Source organism: Gasterosteus aculeatus, chromosome 3 (genome assembly GCF_964276395.1).
Source record: "Gasterosteus aculeatus chromosome 3, fGasAcu3.hap1.1, whole genome shotgun sequence".
In the NCBI taxonomy this organism is placed as follows: domain Eukaryota; kingdom Metazoa; phylum Chordata; class Actinopteri; order Perciformes; family Gasterosteidae; genus Gasterosteus; species Gasterosteus aculeatus.
In genome coordinates, this window is record NC_135690.1 from 16,761,192 (window position 1) to 16,786,790 (window position 25,599).

The 25,599-nt window shown below is 48.2% G+C and overlaps 3 protein-coding genes and 1 non-coding gene across 8 annotated transcripts in view; all 4 read left to right on the plus strand.

The window, feature by feature from the left end:
* atp1a2a (ATPase Na+/K+ transporting subunit alpha 2a) overlaps positions 1-17,542 on the plus strand; it is a 29,793-nt gene extending 12,251 nt beyond the window's left edge. For both annotated transcript variants that reach the window (XM_078099811.1, XM_078099810.1), the window contains exons 11-24: positions 1,863-1,997; positions 3,004-3,083; positions 3,785-3,894; positions 5,447-5,622; positions 7,897-8,033; positions 8,240-8,390; positions 9,241-9,409; positions 10,123-10,277; positions 12,362-12,485; positions 14,190-14,335; positions 14,431-14,561; positions 15,449-15,550; positions 15,678-15,769; positions 17,228-17,542. In XM_078099811.1, the coding sequence (XP_077955937.1) occupies positions 1,863-1,997; positions 3,004-3,083; positions 3,785-3,894; positions 5,447-5,622; positions 7,897-8,033; positions 8,240-8,390; positions 9,241-9,409; positions 10,123-10,277; positions 12,362-12,485; positions 14,190-14,335; positions 14,431-14,561; positions 15,449-15,550; positions 15,678-15,769; positions 17,228-17,256 (1,737 nt within the window). In that variant the 3' untranslated portion in view covers positions 17,257-17,542. The remainder of the gene's footprint in view (positions 1-1,862; positions 1,998-3,003; positions 3,084-3,784; positions 3,895-5,446; positions 5,623-7,896; positions 8,034-8,239; positions 8,391-9,240; positions 9,410-10,122; positions 10,278-12,361; positions 12,486-14,189; positions 14,336-14,430; positions 14,562-15,448; positions 15,551-15,677; positions 15,770-17,227) is intronic.
* A 699-nt stretch (positions 17,543-18,241) lies between these two features.
* sdhc (succinate dehydrogenase complex, subunit C, integral membrane protein) lies at positions 18,242-22,299 on the plus strand. The gene is made up of 6 exons (XM_040170759.2): positions 18,242-19,141; positions 19,874-19,933; positions 20,051-20,152; positions 20,681-20,742; positions 21,779-21,942; positions 22,064-22,299. The coding sequence occupies exons 1-6, from the start codon at positions 18,942-18,944 to the stop codon at positions 22,169-22,171; spliced, it is 696 nt and encodes a 231-aa protein (XP_040026693.2). The 5' UTR covers positions 18,242-18,941; the 3' UTR covers positions 22,172-22,299.
* Positions 22,300-23,662: 1,363 nt separating this feature from the next.
* trnar-ucu (transfer RNA arginine (anticodon UCU)) lies at positions 23,663-23,736 on the plus strand. Its single transcript has one exon. It is a non-coding gene; the product is annotated as a tRNA-Arg (tRNA).
* Positions 23,737-25,377: 1,641 nt separating this feature from the next.
* Positions 25,378-25,599, plus strand: part of cadm3 (cell adhesion molecule 3) — a 61,938-nt gene continuing 61,716 nt past the window's right edge. For all 4 annotated transcript variants that reach the window (XM_078099814.1, XM_078099815.1, XM_078099816.1 and 1 more), the window contains exon 1: positions 25,378-25,599. This exon is cut by the window's right edge and continues 130 nt beyond it. The gene's annotated coding sequence lies outside the window, so the exon portion shown is untranslated.

The window sequence follows — 25,599 nt, forward strand, 5'->3', positions numbered from 1 at the left end:
CGCCGCAGTAAAGACGAGAGGCCGTTGCGTAGTTACACTCCCGCTTTGGTCCACTGGGACGCAAAGTCGACAAAACGATTGCTTTTCCTACAAGTACTCCGAGGTAAAGTAGCTCAAAATCTTATTTTATAAACTGACAATAACATTATTAACCATATTTATAGCTGTAACTTATCTATAATGTGACAAATACAGCAGCTCTTGAATAATATACTTAGTCACTCCACTGCTATATCGGGAACAAGTAAATAAAACAGTTGGTTCGCAATGCATCATGTTTTAAATCCAAAATATACGTAAGCACGACGTAAAGTAGCATAACAAAGATATACATTCATATCCCGTCACTCACATGGCACCTGCAGCGGAATAAACCCTGTAAAAACAACCTGCCAATGCAACTGGACACACACACACACACACACACACACACACACACACAGAGAGTAATCCAAAACACCCCTGGAAATAAACTCCCCCACGCTGGTACGCGAGCACGCGCGCTGCTGGGTCGGTTAGTCACTAACACTGTCCCAGTGTTCCAGCGGCCGCGGCCACATCGAGCCAAAACTGGTCACTTCTGGCTGCAGCTTCTCGGCCCCTCGAGGTGCCCGAAGCTTCCTGCCCGCGTTAAGGAACGCCGTGATCTCCCGGAGTCACTGAACGCAGCGTCTCAAGGCCCACGCGCCATCGTCAGCGGCGGTTTTCAGACAACCGGGGGTTTCTCAATCTATTCATTCATTCATGAAAAGGCACAAACCAGGACGCACACACAGCGCGTGTCCTTGTTTTCAGGCGGTTCATTAAAAAATAAACTGCAGAGAAGAGGATTGTCTTGTCTTAGTTTGGCCCCCGTTGGTATGTCGCTCAATCAGCTCACAAAGGATGATAATAAATGGTCTCTGAAAGCGGGATGATATGCAGTGATCATCTTTTATCAAGATGGATTTTATAGGTTATTGTTAGACCCCCCCCCCCTGCAGAAAACCCCAAAACAAATTCATGCGTCCAAACTGGATTATTCAATGCTGAGCCTCGTAAACTGGACCTCCTGTCTGCCACCAGGTGTGTGTGTGTGTGTGTGTGTGTGTGTGTGTGTGTGTGTGTGTGTGTGTGTGTGTGTGTGTGTGTGTGTGTGTGTGTGTGTGTGTGTGTGTGTGTGTGTGTGTGTGTGCGCGTATGTATGTAAAGTGTGTTGAGAACACTTCAAACTTCGTTCCCCCCAAAAGTGAAAGAATTGAATTTGGAGCATCATATGTATGATGAGGGAGTGCCTCCATACGGCGTCTCACAGCTACTGATGCTAACGCCGCTAACAATAGGGGCTAAATCACGTGCACTAACGTGCACATGCACTTTTTCACTATGCACCTTTTAATTAAACAAAAAATGGACCATAACAAATGAATCAGTTTCAGCTTCATCCTTTGCAACCCCTTTACTGTTCAACGATATTTATGTTCTCCAACCCTTCATATCCTAAGAAATACCCTGAGAAACTGCAGACATGACAAACTAATCAGCCGTATTCCTCCCGAAGAGATTGAGCTGCTTTAATCAAATTATTCCTCATTCGCCGAAAGTGGAAAAGAAAACTCATTTTTGCGCTTTCATTACTTCCACATTAGACCGTTACATAACTTTGAGACAACAAAGCGTAGGTGAAGTAGATGATGCTCGGCTACCTGCATCATTAATGACAAATATAGTGGGGGAGCAGAGAAAGCCTCTCAGGTGCCTCTTTAATCCGTTAAGGTCGTTTGTGGACACGCACACGTGAGTCACTGTGCTGATGCGCGTGTGTGTGTGTGTGTGTGTGTGTGTGTGTGTGTGTGTGTGTGTGCGTGTGTGTGTTTGCCCAGAGGGAGACGGCGGGCGACGCGTCGGAGTCGGCGCTGCTGAAATGCATCGAGCTGTGCTGTGGGGGTGTTCGTAAAATGAGAGCCAGGAACCCCAAAGTGGCAGAAATCCCCTTCAACTCCACCAACAAATACCAGGTGCTCCGTCGTCTATGTTATTTATTAGTATGCAATATGTATTTTTATTCATTTCTACTATGTTTGGTCTCTTCAATCCCCCTTTTTGCTTATACATTGACAATATTATGATGTAGAAAAAAGGTTGCGTTACCCGCAGGTGGAAAACTACGTCATTGAAAGGACTCTAAAGACGTTTTTACGGGAGTGAGGAGTGTTTTATTGTCGTGGCCATTCAGATGATTTTTGTGAAAGTGAGCAAAACCTTCTCGCAAGATTTCTAGACAAGAAAACTAGACAAGAAGGACTCCTCGACTCCTTCTTTGGACAAAGTAACCAACGCACATAAAGAGGAATGTTTCATTCCTCAGTGGGGTCTTTTCCTTTAATGTAGTCCGACATTTACAACAACAACCTGAGCCGTAAAGTGTAAAGAACCAGCACTTTTAAGCACACATCTACAGGTTAATGCATTGCACTCCCCCATTCCTCACCTGGACACTAAACCGCAGCACTGTGAGAAGTGACTCTTGCTCAAAGGCACCTGGCTTTCCCCCGGCCAGAGATTTGAACCAGCGGAACACAACGGGGATGTTGACGCACACAAAGGACCCTCCGCTGCATTATGTGAACCTGTAGGCCGTTTTAAAATAGGGACGTCTGGGGGGGGGAAGGAAGCAATTTTTGCTCTGGTTTCCTGAGATTAGAAACGCTGTGACTCAGATACAAATGAGATGGCTGGTGTGTGTGTTTGTGTGTGTGTGTGTGTGTGGGGGGGGGAGGCGAAGCGTATAAGCACGCGTTGTGCGATCGAATGCCCCTTCAACACACACTCGCCCGACGTACAATAGGCCCCCAGTCGAGTCCGACTCGATAAGCCTCTCATTCCCGACCATTTTCCTCCAGAGAAATGAAAGATTCCAGGTGGGACACAACCGACGCGTCGCTGCGTGTTCTTAGATAAATCCTGTCATGTCCTCGCCGGTCCTCCAATGTCCTCCCCTTCTGTTTTGTATTTTTTCTAAAGCTCTCCGTCCATGAAGTGGAGGACAATCCCTCCGGTCACATTCTGGTCATGAAGGGAGCGCCGGAGAGAATCCTGGACAGGTTGGTCAATCAATACCGGATCGATCGTGTGTCTCCTGGGCGACGAGACGCGGAATTTGTACTCCTTTTTCAATCAATTTAATTTCTTCTCTTCCAGGGACGTAGTGAATACAAACTAAACTGTTTGTTCTATGACAGCCACGTCTATAATTCATCAAAAACATACTTATAATACGTTATAATCTACTTATAAAGCTGATGTTGTTTTGCAGGAATCCCAGTGTATTTTATTCCCCTTCGTGAATCATCTAACATGTGACTGTTTATAAAGCCTTATTAACGTTGGCATCCGAGAAACTGTAAGTTTTTACGAAAAGACATTTGAATCGACCCAAGAAACAAATATTATCCGTGTATCCAAAAGCTGAGGTATCTTCTGTTCCTTTGTGCCGTGTTTCCTTCACACCGCTGGGAGTAAAAACAGTATTAATCGGTGGAAATAGTCCCCGATACTATCTGCTCCCGGCCGGCTGTTTTAGAAAATGAGTTACCCTTTACAAAAAAAGAAACAATTAAACTTTAAAGTCGTGACCTTTTTCAGTCCAACTAATGGAGAGGCTGAAAGAGGCCGGGAAAGTGTGTGTGTGGGGAGAAACCCAACGATGGGGTCCGATGGTTCTCGGCCTGCTCTTTGTCGAAAATCACGACGATCTCATTAGCACAGGAAAGGGTGAAAGCACTAATCCACGGACGCGTTGCAGGTGCAGCAGCATAATGGTCCACGGCCAGGAGCAGCCGCTGGACGGAGCCTCCAGGGACGCTTTCCAGACGGCCTACATGGAGCTGGGCGGCCTGGGGGAGAGAGTGCTCGGTACGTTGGGGCGCCTGGGGGAGAGAGTGCTCGGTACGTTGGGGCGGCCTGGGGGAGAGAGTGCTGGGTACGTTGGGGCGGCCTGGGGGAGAGAGTGCTGGGTACGTTGGGGCGGCCTGGGGGAGAGAGTGCCCGGTACGTTGGGGCGCCTGGGGGACATAGTGCCCGGTACGTTGGGGCGCCCTTGGGGAGAGAGTGCTCGGTACGTTGGGGCGCCTGGGGGAGAGAGTGCTGGGTACGTTGGGGCGGCCTGGGGGAGAGAGTGCTCGGTACGTTGGGGCGGCCTGGGGGAGAGAGTGCTGGGTACGTTGGGGCGGCCTGGGGGAGAGAGTGCCCGGTACGTTGGGACGGCCTGGGGGAGAGAGTGCTGGGTACGTTGGGGCGGCCTGGGGTAGAGAGTGCTGGGTACGTTGGGGCGGCCTGGGGGAGAGAGTGCTCGGTACGTTGGGGCGGCCTGGGGGAGAGAGTGCTCTGTACGTTGGGGCGGCCTGGGGGAGAGAGTGCTCGGTACGTTGGGGCGGCCTGGGGGAGAGAGTGCTCGGTACGTTGGGGCGGCCCGGGGGAGAGAGTGCTCGGTACGTTGGGGCGGCCCGGGGGAGAGAGTGCTGGGTACGTTGGGGCGCCTGGGGGAGAGAGTGCTCGGTACGTTGGGGCGGCCTGGGGGAGAGAGTGCTGGGTACGTTGGGCCGGCCTGGGGGAGAGAGTGCTCGGTACGTTGGGGCGGCTGTTGTGGAGCGGGGAGAAGCAGTTGGACACGGAACTTACCTTTTTATTATCTCCCCGGTGCAGACGGCAGTCGGCCGCATGCGCCTGTAAAAGGGAAGAGAGTTTTAATTGCGGCGGCGTGAATAGAAACGAAGGTTTCGGCTCGGCGGTGTGAACCGGAATAGAAACGGACCGACGTGGTGTGAAAGCAGGAAGGTCCATTGTTACACCAAAGTGGGTTTTCTTATTTTTTTGTTCTGGTTGGTATTATTTTAATGGACTAGCATTCAAATCAGGACTAAGCTCAAATGTTATGAAATAAGAGTAAAATACCATTGACACATTTTGGGTGAGAAATCATTCAATATACAGACTCTGCAAATGTCAGAATTTTGACAACCAAGGAAAACAAGTTGGTGTCTCTTAAACGAATAAAGTGCCGTAGGTAGTATTTCTGTGAGTCACTCTTACTTTTTCACAGCAGTGAAACAGTGGAAAGCTGCAACTTTTGGAGTGAATCATTATTAATCATTAAATCCCCTGTGTGGTGATGATGACGACGGGTCGGTCAAGAGACGCTATTATTTTGAGGGCTGCGGGTCATGAATAAATAAATAAATTTTAAAAAGTGGCGGATTCAATTTGTGCGATCGACCCGGAGTGGAATCCGCAGGGGTCCGTATGCAAACGGTCAGAGAGCGTTTCGCTGTGACTATGTGAATAACGGATAAACACACACACGCACCCCTGAAGACTGTTTCTCCTGTTCAAAGCGCCACGACGATTGTGGCAGCGGCGTTGTGTAGCTGCGGGCCGCGCTGAAGTGTCGGTCCCTCTCCTCTCGCAGGGTTCTGCCACTCCAGTCTGTCTCCGTCCCATTTCCCCCGAGGGTTCACCTTCGACAGCGACAACCCGAACTTCCCCACCGAGCGGCTCTGCTTCCTGGGCCTCATCTCCATGATCGATCCGCCGCGCGCCGCCGTGCCCGACGCCGTGGGCAAATGCCGCTCCGCCGGCATCAAGGTAACGCTTTCCATCGACTCGGGTTGCATTGTTGTTCCCTGAAAAGACCCCCGTCACCCCCCATCACCCCCCGTCACCCGCGAGGGCTTCATTCGTAGGAGAGATGTTGAATGCAGAGTGCAAATGAGGGCCCGATAATCGATGGATAAATAAAGTGGCTCAGAGGAAACTGCTGATGGCGTAAAGCAGCGCCGATGGTCAGAAATATGTATTTACAGTGTGGAAAGATGCAAACTAACAAAAAAACGGTTTGTATTTTTTTGGGGGGGGGGATTATTATTCTTTTCAGGTGATAAACATGATTAATGACATCATATTCCAACCAGTAAGTCCCTCTAAAAGCTACAAACTAGCATGTCAGAAATCCACCGAAATATAAAACAACAGAAAAGATGAACTCAGGATGTCCCGGTAATAATGTTGAAAAGGTTCCTTCTTTCCAAATGTATATCCACTCCTTTTGTTTTCATTATTATGTTCATCACCTGCAAATGCGCACGGAGCAGATGTTCCTTTAAGCCGGGCCGCAGGAAGGTTGAACGATAGGAATTGGATAACGAGTATCTTTGGGCTCTAAATGTGGGAAGAGTATTTTAGAACATTTCAGTCCCACTCTGAGAAGTCATGCCTCCGACCATAATCAACGTTTCACACACGCAATTGGCTTAAAGAACAAACCAGGTGCTGCTGAAGGGAAGAAAAAAACATGATTTGGAGTTTATTGAAAAATGTGATGACATGTCTGATTAAAATGTAAAAATCCAAAAAGTTTTCCGAAGCAACTTGGTTTGGACTCGGGCGTTGTGTTAAATCTAAATGGTGGCGCGTCTCTCTTCGCCTACACAAACATCAGAGCGACATCCAAGCGTGTTTAAATAAATGTGTTGTTGCAGATGTGGGAAGACGCTGCAAACGGGCCTCGCGTCCTCTTTTATGCGTGTTTCCGCATCCTCACGCAACGGCTCCATGTTGGCAGACGCTCACGCTCGCACTCGCTCATCTGGAAGGAGACGATTCTCGGCGAACACACGTCCGCGCGGAAACAAAGCCGCTGCGTTTTCCCTCGGAGCGCGGCCCGGGAGGGAAAACCAGAGCACCTGCCTCTAATTACTTTTTATTGGATGCAGCGCCGACGTTCTCAGCGAGATGTGCATCCCCGGTTCACAGCGCCGGTCCAGAGGCGTCGGCGCGTAGAGTTCTCCCTCGCTGCGTGTTCCTCCAGCTCGCCGTGTTCTGCATGCTGATGGTGCCGGCGATCTCAAGACGATGCTCCAAATTACTCCTAGTTACTTACTTTTCAGACGGGGTTCGGGTTCAATGGGCATTCGGGATACTTTCTTCTTTGCAGATGCAGCTACGCAGGTTGTTGACTCAAAAAGGAGCCTCAATTTCTCTTTGAGTTCTGCTGTTCCGTCCATCCAAATAGAAACGCTTGTATTCAGATAAATGTCCCAGACGGATTTGATCTGAAGTCAGATTCTGAGTTTTAACCCCATTATACGCTTTATAATCAATTATGGGATCGAAAGAGATGTTTTTATGTCGTCAATATGTCTCGGAAAAGTCGGACTAAAAGCTCTTGAAAGCCTTTATCGAATAGTTTGAAACTTCACGTTTCTCTGCAGCTCTTCGTTATGATTTTGGTCTATTCTTAACGTTCAAAATGGGTATTTCTTTACTTTCAGAAAGAAATCAGCATTCCTTAATATAATTAGTACTAAACTCTGCCAGCTGTGGCCGCGATGCAAAAAATCTTTCTTTTGACACAAGAGCGATGAAACGTCTGAAAGTCCATCCATCCATCCATCCGTCTCCGGACTGTGGGAGGAAGCCGGAGAACCCGGAGAGAAGCCACGCAGACACGGGGAGAACATGCAGACTCCCCACAGAGAGGCCACTGGGCGGACCACTAACCACCACGCCACCGTGACGCCCTCGTCTGAAAGTCAATGTTACTAAAAGAAAACAGGATTTATTAAGCGAATAAACAAAATATTCTGCTTCTGACACGGCTGCCTTTGGTTGCAGGTGCATTGAAGGTGAATGAATGATGCTTTAGCTCCCTGTGCAGAGTGCAGCCCCCCCCCCGACCCTCATTCTCAATGGGTTTTTGGTCACGACCACGATGACGATGGGAAAAACCACCAATCAAGATGTTCCTCTTGGAGATTTGAACCTGGGTGTAACATCTGGATGACTTCCAGAGGAGGAGCACCGGAGGGGTTTGACGTGGAAACGCTGTGGGATTTATGGGACCTTTCCGTCTGCCGTCAGGTGATCATGGTAACGGGGGACCACCCCATCACGGCCAAGGCCATCGCCAGGGGGGTGGGCATCATCTCCGAGGGCACTGAGACAGTGGAGGACATCGCCGAGAGGCTGAACATCCCGCTGAGCCAAGTCAACCCCAGGTGTGTGTGTGCCTTTTGTGTGTGCGCGCGCGCCTGTGTGTGTCTGTGAGAAGCAAACTTAGGAAAAGGCCAGAAAATGTCAACCCGTTTGCATAATGGTCCCCCGTGTCACTGACTCCTTACCGTACCTTGTGTGTGTGTGTGTGTGTGTGTGTGGTTGTGTGTGTGTGTGCGTGCGCGTGTGTGGTTGTGTTCTTGTTTCCCAGGGATGCCAAGGCTTGCGTGGTGCACGGCTCGGACTTAAAGGACATGAGCCCCGAGTACCTCGACGACCTGCTGAGGAACCACACTGAGATTGTGTTCGCCCGCACCTCCCCTCAGCAGAAGCTCATCATAGTGGAGGGCTGCCAGAGACAGGTCGGTCTGTGTGTGTCTGTCTGTGTGTGTGTGTGTGTGTGTGTGTGTGTGTGTGTGTGTTCATAGCGTACATCTCAATTGTATGTTTGAATGTAACCGTGTGTGTGTGTGTGTGTGTGTGTGTGTGTGTGATAACGTCTGCCCGGATGCTTGAATGTGCCTGTTCAAGTGTGGAGGAATGGCCGAGTGTGTGTGTGTGTGTGTGTGTGTGTGTGTGTGTGTGTGTTTGTGTGTGTGTGTGTGTGTGTGTTTGTGTGTCCCTGCCATTTAAGGCTGAATACAGTTTACTGGGTGTGTAACTCTTTGTGCTGGTAGAAAGGATGAATAAATGCTTTTGTGTGTGTGTGTGTGTGTGTGTGTGTGTGTGTGTGTGTGTGTGTGTGTGTGTGTGTGTGTGTGTGTGCAGGTCCGTTTTAGGTCCACGGTTGAACACGTGTGTGTATCTGTAAAGCATATTAACGATATGGTGATCTCACATATTAAACCCTATAGCCTGTGTATGTCCTAACGTTCAGCGTGTGTGTGTGTGTGTGTGTGTGTGTGTGTGTGTGTTTGTGTGTGTGTGTGTGTGTGCGCAATAGTGCAAATTGGCTGCGTATGCACTCGCACACACCCGCGTATAATGAAGTCATGCAGTCACACACCCTGACTTATTCACTCTCACCCTCTGTGACTGAATGATCGCGACTCAATTCCATTTTTTCATTTTAATCTCCCCAGAGCTGCTTGGAAAAGACTTTATTAAGACAGGAGGGAGGACGGGGAGGGAGGGGGAGACGGGGGGGGGAGGACAGCTTAAATCACAGTGCTTTTCTTTCTCTTCCTGACACGTTTTGTTTGCCCCTCGCAGGGGGCCATTGTGGCCGTGACGGGCGACGGCGTGAACGACTCCCCGGCCCTGAAGAAAGCCGACATCGGCGTTGCCATGGGGATCGCGGGCTCCGACGTGTCCAAGCAGGCCGCCGACATGATCCTGCTGGACGACAACTTTGCCTCCATCGTCACCGGAGTGGAGGAGGGTGAGGTGGGGGGGGGGGAGGAAGGGCGATTCAAAAACTTTTAGATTAAAAATTTCCGCCGGCGAGCTCATTTGTCATGTAGCAATAAAGACTGGAGATAATTAGAGGTAGAGGTTGAAAATGCAATATCATTGTCGATTTCAAACAGTATTTAACAGAATGTACAAAAGAAGGGGATCCAGTCACCGTGACGTCCTCTGCCGGGTTGTGGGTTTGAATCCTCACGTTTAACATCTTGGTTCGTTGTATCCAGACAATGAACAGGAACCTTAAGGTCCTCAGGACCGATGAGACGTTAAAGGAAAACCCTCCCAAGTCTCAAGCTTTGATCCGGCCAAAATATTTAATGTTGCTCCTTATGTGACGAGAGGACTCGTGTTGCTCAGTAACTGGAGATGTTAAAATGCTGAACTTTACCTGATATTTGCCTCATAAGACTTGACATTTTTGAAATTGACGACTTGAGTTGAAAGTCTGACAGATTTGAGATTTTTACCACAAGAGGCTGCTACCTAATTAAAGCGGTCTGAGGAAAAACATTCAGTCAACTCCCAGTCAAAGTCGGGAAAGTTAACTTGGACGCGATGGGGAAACACAATACGGTGGGTAACTGATACCCGACAGGCCTAAACCGAGACATCCACACATCACATGTGTCTGGCATCCACAAGCGGAATGACCTCTTCTTCCCCGTCTACTTGTGGCGGCTGCAGGTCGCCTGATCTTCGACAACTTGAAGAAGTCCATCGCGTACACGCTGACCAGCAACATCCCGGAGATCTCGCCCTTCCTCCTCTTCATCTGTTTGAGCGTTCCTCTTCCTCTGGGAACCGTGACCATCCTCTGCATCGACCTGGGCACCGACATGGTGAGCTCGGGGGGCCGAACCGCCTCTCGCCTCTCTTCATCCGGCCCATTTGCGCAACAAGCCGACAACTGTTTTCTTTATTCTTTATTATCTCGATCAATACGTTTGATTAAATGTTTCACAGAGGTTCCAGGGCTCAGATACGTTGAAGTGAGGTGCTGTGAGGCACTCATCCACAGTCGTCTGGTGGATTTTCTTGTCCTTTCTGACGCTGGTTTCCAATGTTTGTATTCGACAAGTGGTATTTTTTTTTAAGCCCTCTCGACACGCTGCAAATTATTGGCTGGTTTTCCAAACCCCTTTCAAGTTGTCAAAGCTAAGTGTTGTCTAATTCTAGTGATTCTTCTCAGTGACGGGACGCTACTGTTAGCCACATGTTGCTTCGGCTGCAGGGACGCCAAAGGTGACATTTAGGAAACCGCGGTTGATTTGGGCGTCAAATACTCATTGCCTGAAGGCAAAAAGAACAAAACATTTTGTCTAATTTGTTCTTTCTGTCAGTGGGAGAAATCTGCTTCTGGCTAACCGCCGACATCCGTTTGTCGGAGCGGAACAAAGGCCGGGCTGACGCTCACGTTCGCATTTACATTTCACAGCGCTGCCGTTTCCAGATGCACGTCTCTCCTTTTGTGTTTCCGGCAGCAGCAAAAGAGAGTCGCTGGCACGCTGCTCGCCCGAGGGGGCGTAATCCATCACCGCGAGAGAGGAAGCGCAGGACGCATACGTTCCAAAGGACTCGTTCCATTGTGTTCATTACCGTAACTTTAATTTCTCCTGCTCTCATCCTGCAGACAGTCACACGCGGGCTGAGAGTGGTTCTTGTGCTCACCAGTCTGCCACCAGCAGAAATCGCAGTAATGAGGTACACGCGCCGTAATGGACCCGTACCCACAACCGCCGAGAGGCATCGCGCGTCTCCACAGGTTAAAAGATGGGGGGACGCGACTGGCGGGCTGAAATTGTTAATAAAGCAGTTCCACTTGTCCTCGCCGAACTCTGGTTTTCCAGCGGCAGCGCGCATCTGCTCGCGCGTGGCCGATGTTTGCGTAACTGAGTGGGATCACAGGGACCGCGGGTTCCTTATTGGCCGGATGCGTCTTCAGAGATGCGATGAGTGCAGTTTAAAAGCAGCATATTTGTGCAACCGCTTTGCATATAAACCCACTTTGCCTGAAGGTCACATGCCTGCACGCGTTTGATGACCATCGGTGGAGCCAACAGCTGGATGTCGGCTTTGAAGAAAACGATAAGCAAATGGAAAAATTGAATAAAAAGTGTTTATAGTACAGTACACATGTATAATTAGATTCCCCGTGTCTGCCGAGGTTGTTAACAGCTTAGTTGAACTGCAGGCAACGGGCTGCAGGGCTCTGCAGAGATTCAGCAGTGACAAGCGGCGCTCGCAGTCTGCCGTGATTATTTTTAGCAAGCACTGACATGTGGAAAAGGACGTCTGCAAAGAGATGTTTATCAAAGCACGACGCGGCGCACTCAGGATTAGAACTCACACACAAACACACACGACGACACTGTCAGAGGTGTAAAAAAAAATTAAAAAAGAAACCATTCAGTGGCCTCCTTCTCCCCCTTCTCTTCCATGTCCTCCTCGGGGTCGGCTGAGGCCACGGCACCGAAACGAGCCGGATTTGTTCAGCGCAGAGCCCATGTGTTCTGTTTCAGCCCCCCCCCCCCCGCCTCAAATCCCACCTAAGGCACAGACATTCCTGCCCTAAGTCACACATATTGCTTACCGGGTAAAACCGACCCAATACGAGATCTTTATTACACACAGAGACCTTCATACCCTCCTGTTAGAGCCTGTGAATCAACCAGCAGTCTCTCTGTGTCTCTGTCACGGCTTGTGTTTGCCCTCCCTTTGCCCTTTTTCTTGTCTTTTTCCCTCCTTCCGCGCGGTGATTGAATGGCGAATTGCATTAATGGCGATGGGTCCACGGCGCCGCCGCGCCCGCCGCTGTCATCGCGCCTTTTGTGCTGTCGCCAGCGAGACAAATTGCTCGACATTCGTGGCAGACGGGTGAATGAAGCGAGCTGACCTCGGCGCTGTCGTCCCGTCCTCTCCCCAGGTCCCCGCCATCTCATTGGCTTACGAGACGGCGGAGAGTGACATCATGAAACGCCAGCCCAGGAACCCCCGGACGGACAAGCTGGTCAACGAGCGCCTCATCAGCATGGCCTACGGACAGATAGGTCGGTCCTCGCGCAACGCGGCGTTCACTGACACACTTATCGCGGGAAGTTGTAGTTAAACGGCAACGAAGAACAATTAGCAGAATATTTGGCATTTCTTGACAGTGGTGTTTAGGGACGCGTGATTTTCCTCTTGATTGTTGTGACATTTACAGGAAATGAAGAGCATGCTGCTGTTTGCGACTTCTTGGCCGTGTTGCAGTACTTGGAGCCGCTCTTGGAGCATCCCTTTTATCCGTGGTTTGGGAATAGCGGCGCTCAAAGGCCGGCCCAATTTCATTGGCCGATAAATAGGTCAAAATATGGCACGGCTTCAGTGGATGGAATACAAATTAAAGCCAAACGCATTCAAACGGCCAGATAACTCGTATCAAATCCTACATTTCTTCCAAGAAGACCACCACTGGGGGAAACTGTTGCAGGTCACGTCAAATCACATTTACAATCCGCCGCTCCATCGTTACGGCGCGAAGTCCTGAAGCATCAACAGTGAACTTCTGACTGCTGATCTGATTTCCACTGACGCGCACAAAAGCACGGTTCCAAAACTGTGAGGGAAGAAGACGTAACGGCGTCCTGGAAACAGACGCAAGCATCCCGCGGGTTCCCGTTCTACCAGACGACTCGCTAGGCCATAAATAGCAGGACGTTTCTATCACACGTTGTAAAGTACGCCTGCTTCTCTGGCTGTGACCCAGAATCCTTTGAGAAGAAGATAAGAGTTCAAGGTGCACCGACGTGATAAAGTAGGCCTCGTGCACAAAGTGCTGACTGAAAGGAAAAAAGAAACAAACACATCGACACGAACACGGGGGGGGGGTTACAATTCAGCGACGAAGGAGACGATTACTACATCTTCATCTTTCATCAGAAACGGTGGCGGTTTCCAAAGAAAAGACGTCACGAAACATGAACGCGACGGGCTGCTGGAAGCATCTACACAGGGCGGAGGGAGGAAGACGCAATCGCCTCTGCTGTTGTTGGACAAATATTAAGTGCCCAGCAGGTGAACTGAGGCTGGACGTCCACAGCGTAAAGAATAACCACTTTCTGGCTCCGTTTATTGTTATAACTCCAGTAAGGAAGTGACGCAACGCGTCGGACCACCGGCGTTATCAGTGCTGCTGTCAGAGCAGCTTTTGCCAAATGACACTTATGATCTGTAAATCTTGTCATTGTCCTACTTAAAAACCGCCCCATTGTGACACTGCGAGAGATGAATAAAAAGTAAATAATCCAACGGCAACAAACAGTTTAATCAGCGGTCTTGTTGCCGAGCTTCCATAACAGTGACGATCACTGATCACTTTAAAGGCACCACACAAATAAAATGGGTAACGTCTTGTAATACAATTAAGAAACGCGCCGATAAATTCTTAATTACTTGCTTAGTTCATTTAATTACTTTACTTCAAAATACAATTAAATGAATTTGTCAATACGCTGCAGGTCTGCGTGTTAATAGATTTTTTTAAAGGGCCAACAAGGTAAAAGTCTAAAACACAAAAAGCTAAACTCTAGTTAAATGACTGAGGACAACTTGGTGTCCATGCGGCAGTAATTTACACGGATCCTATGAGGAAACCTCTGCAGAAATTACAAAGCTGTAAACTGAAATGTTGCCATAAAAAGTGGCTCGCGGACACTCGGATGAACAGACGGCGCGTTGACGTTTGATCGCTCGCCGCGTGTTTCATTCTCCAGGGATGATCCAGGCCCTCGCCGGGTTTTTCACCTACTTTGTGATCCTGGCGGAGAACGGCTTCCTACCGGGAACACTGCTGGGCATCCGCATCGCGTGGGACGACCGCGAGGTCAACGACCTGGAGGACACCTACGGGCAGCAGTGGGTAAGGAGCGGCGACCCGCAGCCCCCCCCCCCCGTTCAGCGCCCCCCCCCTGTACCCACGCAGAAATGAACGCAACCCGTGTTTTGACCTTGCAGACCTACGAGCAGCGGAAGATCATCGAGTTCACCTGCCACACCTCCTTCTTCATCAGCATCGTCGTGGTGCAGTGGGCCGATCTCGTCATCTGCAAGACCAGGAGGAACTCCCTCATTCAGCAGGGCATGAAGTACGTGCAAAGAGCAGAAGTGTACTTAAGTAGAAGTTTTGGGTGTCTATACTTTACTGGAGTATTTACGACTTTTTGCTTCTACTCACATTTTAAAAACAGCCTCGTTACTTTCGGCTTGTCGTCACTCACAAACACAAAAACCCATCCAGACAAACGGCGCTACGCGGACAGAGTGCATGTGATTGTGTTTGGATGAGAAGCACAAACATTTAGCATCCAGACACCCGGTTGGTTTTTCTCCGCGATGCGCCGGCAGATCGTCCACGTAACGTTTGTCCTAAATGTTTTTATTGAGAGTCTGACACAACACAGCGACTCGCACGCATTTTAATTATTAAATAAAGTGACGTGTGTCTTAATGCGGCTTTGGAAATGAACACAAAGGGATTCTGTATTCGCTCTGAAGCATTTCCCCCCCCATGACGTAGAGAACCTGGGGGAGTCACGGCGGTCTACCTCATCAATGCGAACAGCGTGTGTGTGACTCGTGTCACTGGAAAATGGGTTGTGGTTTTATCTGTTTAAGTCAGATACATTTGTTGTTGTTGTTGTTGTTGTTCCCATCATCCCAACGGCAGGATGTGTTGTGTGAGCGAGGTTACGCGTTAAGAGTTTGTCCTTAATGGAATTTCTTACATCACTTTTACTCTTATACTTTAAGTAGTTTTGAAACCAGTACTTTTATACTTTTACTTAAGTAAAAAGCTCGAGTCGATACTTCAACTTCTACAGGAGTCTTTTCAAACCCTAGTATCTGTACTTCTACTAATGAACGTGAATACTTTTGACACCTCTGGCGAATAGTGAGCCGTCTGTGATTAACGTTTTTCACATATTTCCACATCTCCGTTTGTTCTTTCCCCTCGTTTCTTCGTGGTCATCAGGAACAGGGTGCTGATCTTCGGCCTGTTCGTCGAGACGGGTCTGGCGGCCTTCCTCTCCTACTGCCCGGGGATGGACGTCGCCTTGCGCATGTACCCCCTGAAGTACGCTCCGCCTCCCGCTCTCGGCTTCGAGCGAAGGCCGCGATCTCCTCCGACACCACGGTGTTCTCCTCAACATTCAAAAGGTGGTTCTCGCCGGGCCCGTGACTCTCGCCTCTCTTCCCCTCAGGCCCCTGTGGTGGTTCTGCGCCTTCCCGTACAGTCTTCTCATCTTCATTTACGACGAGGTCCGCAAATTAATTCTGCGGAGATGCCCCGGAGGTAAGCAGCGTTTGGGAGGAGCCAAGGTGCTTCAACCGTCTGTGTCTTGTTAATATGCTGAAAGGGGGGAAAAGCGACGGTGTTGCGGCGGAGGCCTCTCGTCAGCCTCTCGTCCCGTCCTCCCGACCTCTCTCGGCCTTCATGCCGTGTCCTCATACACACTTGTCCCCCCCCAAAAAAAAGTACACCGTCGGCTCCCTAAAGGAGACACTGATCGACGAAGACGCCACGGCTCCGGTCCGCCGGTCGGACCTGAAGGATCCCGGCGCGCAAAGAGTGAAAAATCCAGTTCAATGTCCTTCAAAAGCAGCAGAAAGAATTGATGTCAAAACAACAGCTGATTTAGACTGAAGCCCAAAAAAAAGAAAGTACAGGCAGCAATTTTACAAAACAAAGTCTGCTCCAATTATGGATGATTGTTGATGAACATCTTTTTGTGTAAAGCTGGAAATGCAGATTTGAAAACTGTGTTTTAATCTCAGCAGTTTTCTATTTCGCTATTGTCATTTCTTTGCATCCAGTAACCGTGATAATTTCCATTTTAAACTTTAATTCTAACCCCCCCCCCCCACCTTCGACCAGTTAAACACTCCAGCGGGCCGATCGATACTGAAAAAATGATCCTGCTTTCAAAGCCTGCAGCCCGCGTAGCACCTGACTGATTACTGTTAGTCTTCCCGGTTTGATTTATGACAAACTAGCATGTAAAAGCCGCGCTGTCTGGCACTTTGCTCCCCAATTCAGTTCAGTAAACGGAGCATAAAATCACGGCAAATAAACAAGACAACCGAGAAAATCACACGTCACACGTCTGATTCTTCACTGGATTTCCACTGTTCGGTGTATCTCGCCAATGGACCGACGACCACAAGCCGCTTGTAGTCCTTGTTGATGGAAGCACTCGAGCGACATCATCCCAGATTACTGCGGAAGGGTTGAGTGCCTCTTCTCGCCTTAAGCTAAGAACGAAACGCGACCCTTCGCAGCAGCTGAACTTTAACATGCAGGCGGACGTCCGAGTTCCTCATGGACTCCGACAACTCTGTGAACACCCGTTAAACTCGCACCAGGAAAGAGATTATATACCTGTCCGGCGCCACGAGAAACAGTGGGGAATGAGGAGAGAGAGGAAATGAAAGCCGGCTGATGGAGGCTCTTGAGATACGGCCCCGAAGATCCTCCCCGTGATATGGACACACTTCAGCGGCCTGAGACGTGTTCATGATGAGGGCCAAGACACGGGCAGGCTAATACAATTTATCGTGACAGCTAATCATTTCTGTTAATCTCTGTGTCACGGGCTGCTGATCAGACTCTTAGAGTTATGAGGGGATTCATTTGGAAATGTACAGAGACAAAAACAACGAGATGAATACAAATAGAGCGATACAAAAGGTTATTATGAAAACTGCTCGCCTGTCATTTTGTGCTCTGACACTCTCTCTCTCTCTCTTACAGGTTGGGTGGAGCAGGAGACATATTATTAATATTCAGAAAATGTCAGTTGACGTGTCTGCGAGAGTGTGGGCGTATGAGAATTTGTGCGTGATTGCGGGGGGTGCAACTGTGTGTTTGTCCATTGCGATATTGCATGGATCAGTTCACAAATCTGATTATCATGAGGAAAAACACTGCTGAAAATAGGCTTTTGATGTGTGATTCCTCGATGGTAACGCACACCTTCAGCATGCGCCTCAGACGAACCGCTACCAAAGGCAACACCAAATGTGGCTCGTGAGATGTACCACGAATAAAATAAATTCCCAAATGTTCCATTGTTTTGTTGTTCTGTGATCCAGCAGTGAAACAACTTTGAGTAATTGTGATATGTAGGATGCCACATGTGTTAATAAATGTATCTGCCTTCGGTGCTTATTGTAATCACACATCACATTTATGTTGAGCTTTTCTTTACAAAGTGTACGAAAAAAAATAGAAAATGGAAGAAAGGAGATGTAACAACACGGTAATGTCTAGGAAAATAATTGGGCCACTTTTGAGGAAGTCTCAACGGTTGAGTCTTGGTGATAACGCGGATGCATTGTTAATGTCATTTGGTAATGAGGCGGCGTCTGAAGGGCTCTGTGGAGGCTTGCGGGAGGTTGACATCAGCAGGCCTCAGGCATCGGGAGGGGGCTCCGCGGGTTGGAGGAGCTGGTTATTGAGGTTATAAAATGGGAACATTTTTAGGATTTGGGACTCGGTACAAATCAGTGCCAGAAGGTTTCTTTGCCTACAACGTCCAACGGGTAAGCGGTGATGGTGGAGTGAGTCGCAGCTGTGAGGAGAGATGCAGTTGAGAATCATCGGCCATGACAGTGAATCTGGAGATCTGGTATAAAACGCTGGGGGACATCGTGAGTGACAGGAACTACGGTCAGTTATACACTAGATACGTTTCATAGTTCACTAGAGAGCGCCGGCAAATTCAGATGAAATGTAAAAATATCCATCGCTATATATTCTGGCCAGAATTTTTATTCACATTAAAATGGAATGTATTTGTGAAAAGAAAGTTCAAAGATCATTATTTTTGTGATCATTATTTTGACATGAATACTGGCATCTTAAAAAGACAGTACAATGCAGGCTCTGCGTTATGTTCATATCTTATCATCCATTATTTATGTCCCTGTGTCTTCTATTCACTAAGACACTCGTTACCTGACAAAATAATCAACAAAGAAATCGGCAATGTCAAGTGAAACGCAATGTCAAAATATTGAAAAACGTGTGTGTGTGTGTGTGTGTGTGTGTAATATATATATATATATATATATATATATATAAATTTCCACTGGAGAGTCATACGTATACGCCGGAGAGTATATATACACGCAGTCAGTCTTCAACTTCCATATATCTAATCTTGTCTAATTATAGCCCTCCATAGCCTTTTATTTGATACTTAATGAAATATTAATATATGGGACCAGTCAAGTGCTGCGTCTAGGCATCATTAACTCCACCACCCTGTGTGTGTGTGTGGCTCCTTTAAATATAGTCACATACATTAATTCTGTTTTTATCCTTTAACATTTTTCATTTGTGAAAATAAATAATGTACAGTATTTGTAGAGCAAAAAGAAAAAACAGTCATGTATGAGAATACAAAGCTGATTCTGATTTCCTAGTTCTTGTAGGACTCCTTCTTTGAGTTGGGCTGAATTAAATGTTTGGTCATCCAAAGACTTTTTTTTCTGAGATATATTTATCGGGTTGTGATAAAATGCTTTGTTCTTTCGTCCTCACTCACCCTGAACAAACAGCCGTTGAAGGTTTTGGACCAGAGAGTTTCCTCACCAGAGGAAACACAACATCCGGCTACGTCACTTCCGCCCACTCCGTGTCAAACATGGCGCTGCTCCTAAGGTCAGTGCATCTGTGCTTCGCAGTGTTTGTGGTCTGGTTTTCGTGTCGTTTATCTGCTTTACCGTGTCAAAGTTAAGGAAAGCCCGCTCGAGTGTCATCTTGTTCGCTTTGTTTATCGTTCTTTATTCAACATAAATATTCAGCGCTAGCTGTGTTAGCTAGTTAGCAGTCCAGCATTAGCGCTACCGTTAGCTCTCCCTGAGACAGTCGTAAGCTAGCCAAGTGGACTTTGGCTCCTATTATTATAATTCATGGGTGACTCAAAGGGTGTATTCTGCTGCCTTAGGCCTGCCTTGATTGTCTGTAAATGACTGTTAAGCAGACAATGCTCTGGTCTAGTTCGGTAGTTAGCTAAGTGACCGCTTAGCTAGCCGCTCTTCAGTGCCTTTACCAGCTGTCTGTCAACACAGTAACGCCGGAGAGTCAAATGTTAGTAGAACTTCGTCCTCTTTATGAAAGGTGAACCATTTGTTATCACTGTTCTTAGACGCTGCGTTAGTAGTTAATTGCTTCTTTAAATGCTACCGACGGCTGCGCATTGCACACCTCGGTCAGATTGACTTCATGTGGAGTCTGCATTGTTGAAGCTCCGGGTTTGGGGCTGAATCAGAAGTCCTACTGTAAGATGCACCCATTTGCTATAATCGCTTTACTGGGTTGCTATTTTGCTGTTAAAACAAACCAGTTTAAATAAGTAAAGATTATTTCTATCCCTTGTTTCTTGTGTTCCAGGACGATGGCCCGTCAGGGTGTCTCTCTCTCCAGACCGCACTACAGTGTTTTCTACAGACAGTGAGTGTTTCCCATAAATGCACCGCTGTACATCTTAGTTGTGCTACAGATTCATGCCACGTGTGAAACTTTGTTATCTCGTAAAGCCGTGGACTCAAAGTAGTTTTCTCTCTACAGAGCTGCTCCAATGGGAACCACGGCTAAGGAAGAAATGAACAAGTTCTGGTCCAAAAATGCCAAATTAAGCCGACCCATGTCTCCTCATCTCACCATTTACAAGTTTGTACTCTCGCCACCAACACCCCCCCCCCCACCCCGTTTATGCTTTATAATTTATCCAAGTTAACAGTAATATTGTTATACGTGTCAATCTTCATATTGTGTAAGAAGAGCCACCATTATCACATTATCAGATTGTTACGTCATTCAGCGAAATGAGAAACTTTATTCACGGTCAGGCGCTTACTATCCTAAGTGCTGTAGTATAGACAATGTAAACTATTGATTTAAATGATACCCTTTGATCTGCTTTAAATTTAATTACCAGAACAGCATAGGCCTTATTCCTTTTCCATTTCTTATTTCAGAGTCTAAAAGTGAAAGTTTCCTTTTTACTTTCATTCAGAATTTCAAAGACCCTCCAATGTCTGTTTTTCGCTCTGGGATTCGCAGCCACGATGAGTGGTCCTTGCTGTCTGTGGAGGCACAACTCTTTGACTTAAGCGTCCTTGGGTTTTAAGTATTAATAGGCTCAACCACATAAATCTGCTACTATAGTAAATGTGTGGCATTTTGTTTGTGTTTCAGATGGTCCGTCCCTATGATGATGTCCATCACATTCAGAGGAACTGGAGTGGGGCTCAGCGGAGGTAACTCCTCTTTTCTTTGTCTTTCTCATCATTACTAAAGTTAGAATATTTAACAAACCTATCTGAAAAGTATTTTCGCCCTTCAGATACCCACATTTTTCCACATGAAAAATGCATGAGGATACACGCGTGGTCTTTTATGTTTATCATTCCATATCTAAGTAAAGCCTTTCAATTGACTTTGTGATTGACCCTGAAAATCTCTTTAGAGCTTTTTACTCCATCGCTATTGATTCTGCTAAGAGCATTTAGAAACGGAGGTTGTTCGATACAATTCCACCCTTTGTGTGTTAAAATCATGTCTGATGCTGGACGGCTAATAGCTTCCGTTCATTTGCGTGGTGTAATCGTGGAGCCTGTGATGGACAAGGTTCACCAATACCTTTGACCTTGATCAATGTCATGACTTCCTATCAAAACATCTCATGTGCTTTATCGCTGAAATCAGCTTTCTGGTTTCCTTGCAACGTGCTGGTGAAACATATTTCACCTGCAGGGTGATTTTTAATAGGCCAGTAAGTCCTATTGCATTTATAAGAAATGCTTGGTTAGCTTGCCTTTCTTGCCATTTTTCATATTGCATTAAAGCTCATTGAAATACAATGGATGTTAATTTCTGTTTGAAACTCGTGCCTTTAGTGTTTACGCTCATACGCCTTTTCCAATGCCACTTTGCATATTTTTCTTAATCATCCAGACAGTAAGAAAGGCTCAGACAGCCCCGTTTAGTGCAGTTCATTCAAGCTGCTGCTGAAGAGCCTGTTTGATACAGAACCATTGTTTGGCCTTCATTTAATTCAGTCAGCGGGAGGAAAACAGTCGTTGCATAATGGACACGCTCAGATGTTGCAGAGTGACTGGCCGCTGGGCTTTGGGACTCATCCAGACTAATCCAGAAAAAAACAAAACAAGAAATGTCAGTAACATGTTTCTCCTCAGCACGCGTTGTGTGTCTCGTCGTTGTTTTCCTCCCAAAGGCATGCGGCACTCAGACATCCACACCTTGTCCAAGCTCATTGCCTGTGTCTGTGTCCAGCTATCTCAGCCTTTGCCTTGGCAGCGCTGGTACTACCGGAGAGTTACCCCCACTACCTGGACCTGATCCACTCGCTCTCCGTCGGCCCCTATCTCCTTGGTTTGGCCAAATTCGCCCTCGTCCTCCCCGCGTCGTTCCACACCTACAACGGCATCCGCCACTTGGTAAGACTTTAGCGATTTAGTACATTGATACATTTCTGTCATTTCACAGCGGATTCATCGTCTCGTGGTGATTCTTGTGCTAAATGTTCTTCTCTTTGTCTTATTTGTTTTTTCAAATCAGTGCTGGGACCTTGGCAAGGGCTTCAGAATCCCCGAGGTGTACCGCACCGGCTACACGGTCATCGGCCTGTCCGTCATCACCTCCATAGCCGTGGCTTTCTTCCTCTGAGCAGACGACCAGAAGAGAGGAAAGGGAATCTGCACTCGCGTTCACTGTGGGAGTTTTGTGTATATGTTGTTGCCTACTGCAGGCACTATTTCATCAAAGAATTAAATAAAGGCTTATATTATACTGTATGCAGTAAATGTGTTGTGATGTTTTGTCCCTTGGACTTAATTATACTCTTGAGAAAACGTCGGGGTCATCGCACGCAGCAAAGAGTGCAAAGTGCATGCAAATGTGACCCAGTTTATTTCACACTCGGCAACAACAACCGGCGTCCAAAATTAGACGCGTCCTACATGTTATGTCTTTATGTAACTTGTTTAACGGTGCTGTGACGTGACCATTCGTTAATCACCTCCCTCTGCCCTCAGTGCTCACAGTGTGTGTTTGTGCGGTTGTTTACAGCGGGCCTTCGTTCTTGTTTGTGTGTGTGTGAGTGAATACAGGCCCCTCACCGGGCCTCGGGCCCCACCTCCCAGGAGCTACACTGCCCCTTAACAGCTTTTGTCGTGCAGGCTGGATAAAATCCAGCAGTGATGTGAGATCCAGCTAAGCTACAGTACCACAGGGCGTGTGTGTGTGTGTGGGTGGGGGGGGCGAGTGTAACTGTTCATGCGAGCCCTCGGTCTCGTTGGCGCTAACTGAATCGGTTATCAATTTGTTACCAGTGGCTTAAAAGGGGAAGCGCTCGTCAACAAAATCGCATTTTGTTCCGTTGATAAAATCTATTTGTGAAGCACAAGTGTGATCAAAACACGCCGCTTACACTCCGCAAACTGAATTTACAATAACTGTCAGTTTTTATAAAACACTGAATTTATAGCTGTGTTTATTTATAACTGGTGTTCCACCCTGAGCCCCGATACTGGTCTACGTTTAACGCTCTGCGTTATTGGCACAGCAAAAAAAACACAAAAAAAAACCTATCTTCTAACTTCTTATCCTGATTGCAGAGAATTTGCCTTTTAGACGATTTGCTGCGTTGTCTATTCCTCATTATAGCCACATTTCCATCTGAGCCACAAACCCACAGGACTGTAATTGTCGATTGTGATGGACAGGGAAAATATTCAAACTCCACGGCCTTTTAGGAATTGATTGGACTCGCTCATCGCCGGCTCACGCAGAGACCCGTCGACATGTTCCTGTCAGAAGTAGCTGAGGTAATAAAAAAACAAGGAGGGAAAGCTTTACCTCATACGTGGAGATCGCTTCATTACGCGAGCTGTTCCCTCGTTTGATTCGGATGATATCACCCTCATGACGTTTTGACGAGGCAGCCTGTGTACAAGCAGTGGGGGACACGCAGCAGACGCTCCCCCATCCTCTTATAAGGCATCGGGGACTAACGATGGCTCCTCGGCAGCACCCCCTACCGGCCGGAAAATTACCAACCGCACGGCCGCGGTGCTGATGCTGAGGGATGATGAGGATGCTGCGCGGGGCTGGGAGGGGCGGAATAAATCCGTTTTTGATCGACAAAAATGTGGCTGAGTCTCTGTGGCGCAATGGAATAGCGCGCTGGACTTCTAATCCAGAGGCTCCGGGTTCGAGTCCCGGCAGAGATGTGTGTGAATGGCTTTTTTTGCATGAGTGATGGATTAAAAACCAGAGATGTTGGTTTCTTGCCCCTGCAGCCGCGATGCGTTTTACAAGGCTGCTCCGCATATGAACGTGGAATACGTCAGACAGCGTGTGAACTCCTTGCAGATGACCGACGCAGAGTCTGAGTTGTTTTTAAAAAAAATTTCATTTAATTTAATCTTTAGCTCTCAAAGGTCAGCGCGCTCCTCCTCACGCGCACCCTTTACGGACCCGGTGGTTCGCGCGAGCCCCGCGGGACGACGCACGCGCAGCGCTGCTCGTGCACGGTCCCGGAGTTGTCCACTCATTTAAAGCAAACCCCCCCCCCCCCCCCCCCCCCTCTAATGCAGCGGCGAAAACAAAAGCATTTTCACGTGTTTAACGACGCCAGATGCCGCGTGCCGTCTTCTGGGAAAAGGACTCGACTCCACTTTGCACATGAAAGACCGAGTGATGAGGAAACACTGTCCTCTCAACACTATTTTAAATGCAGATTTCCGTCTGAACAGAATATTTCCAACAGCATTGTGCAAGTGAAGGATATGGATTGCATTGGTGTTTTCTTTCTAGAATCCTTCCAAGGGCCCCTGAAGGTGGACTTTAGCTTCTGCTTTTATTAAAGCACATTTCCCAGCTGATGGGAGCCCGAAGCTGCAGCCTACTTATGTGTCGTCGGCGTGCACGGCAGCTGCTTGCTTGAAGATCCCTCAAACACGCCGACTCTCAACTCCTCCCGGCTCCCCACGGCTTGTTTTGTTTTGTACCCCCCCCCAGACACAAACCCCCCCCCCCCACACACACACACACTCTTTCCCCCCTTGTTTCAGTGACACCACTGATTGGGCTGTCGTGCGGCCGCCGCCATCCATGTTTAACCCCATCAGGCCTCCCCACACACAGACCTAATCCGCCAGTAAAACTAATCCATAATCCTCTCCTCCTCCCCCCCCCCACACACCCTCCCCTTCCCTCCCACCAGCCCCTGGATCCTGACTCCCAGACGGTCAGAACAAAAATGCATAAAGTCTGTATGCAAAACCGGCCGTATAGAAAGGTCATAAACATCCTGCGGTGTCGGCGTTATGGGCCTATTATACAAATGCTTTTAAAAGTCCCCGTGGAGATGTACGCATACAATGACTCCCCAAAGAAGTCTTTCTCCGCCAAGGACTCGCTGTAACATTGCCATATTTTAAATGCTTGGGCCTATACGCGAAATAGGCACGGGCCTATCTGCGAGATATGGATAATAGCTCCGTAATATCAGCGATAAGGAACATTATGGGCTGCCGACAGCCGCGACAATCCAACCTGAGATGACCTCTTCCATTCGACAGACTACATGCTACAAGTTGGGAGGGACGCCGGGCTCCGTTTCTGACCCCCCTGGGGGAAGTGAGCAGAGCCGTAGGGGAACCAGGAGGAGATACAGCAGCATCACAGGAGATAAGGTCCGGTTAGACTCTCTGCGGAGCGCACAGCGACATTATGGTTGTTCCTCACACTGCTATCAGCTCCATCTCCTCCTCCGGGTTGCTCTCCGCCAGTAGGCCCCGTGCTCCGGCCCTGTTATCCCGATGCTACGGGCCAAATCGTATTAAAGCCCCCTCCCTCCCTCGCTTCCTCCCTCCCTCCCTCCCTTGTCCCCTCCCCTCCCTCTCGTCTTTTCAGACAGACTGTTTTTGCTGCAGTGAACGGCGGCCGTGGAGAGCGAGCGAGCGACTCAGATACGAACACGCACCCGAGAGTGAGTGCGCGAGAGAGAGAGAGAGAGAGAGAGAGAGAGCGCGCGCGGCGGAGGAGGAAAAAAGACAAAGAGTCAAGAGAAGCGTCGAGGAGATACAAAA

Excerpts from the sequence above, each read along its gene's own strand:
- sdhc (XM_040170759.2), top strand. The coding sequence starts at position 18,942 with ATGTTTGGTCATCCAAAGACTTTTTTTTCTGAGATATATTTATCGGGT. Across the intron at positions 19,142-19,873 it reads AACATGGCGCTGCTCCTAAG|GACGATGGCCCGTCAGGGTG; the intron begins GTCAGTGCATCT and ends CTTGTGTTCCAG. Across the intron at positions 21,943-22,063 it reads ACAACGGCATCCGCCACTTG|TGCTGGGACCTTGGCAAGGG; the intron begins GTAAGACTTTAG and ends TTTTCAAATCAG.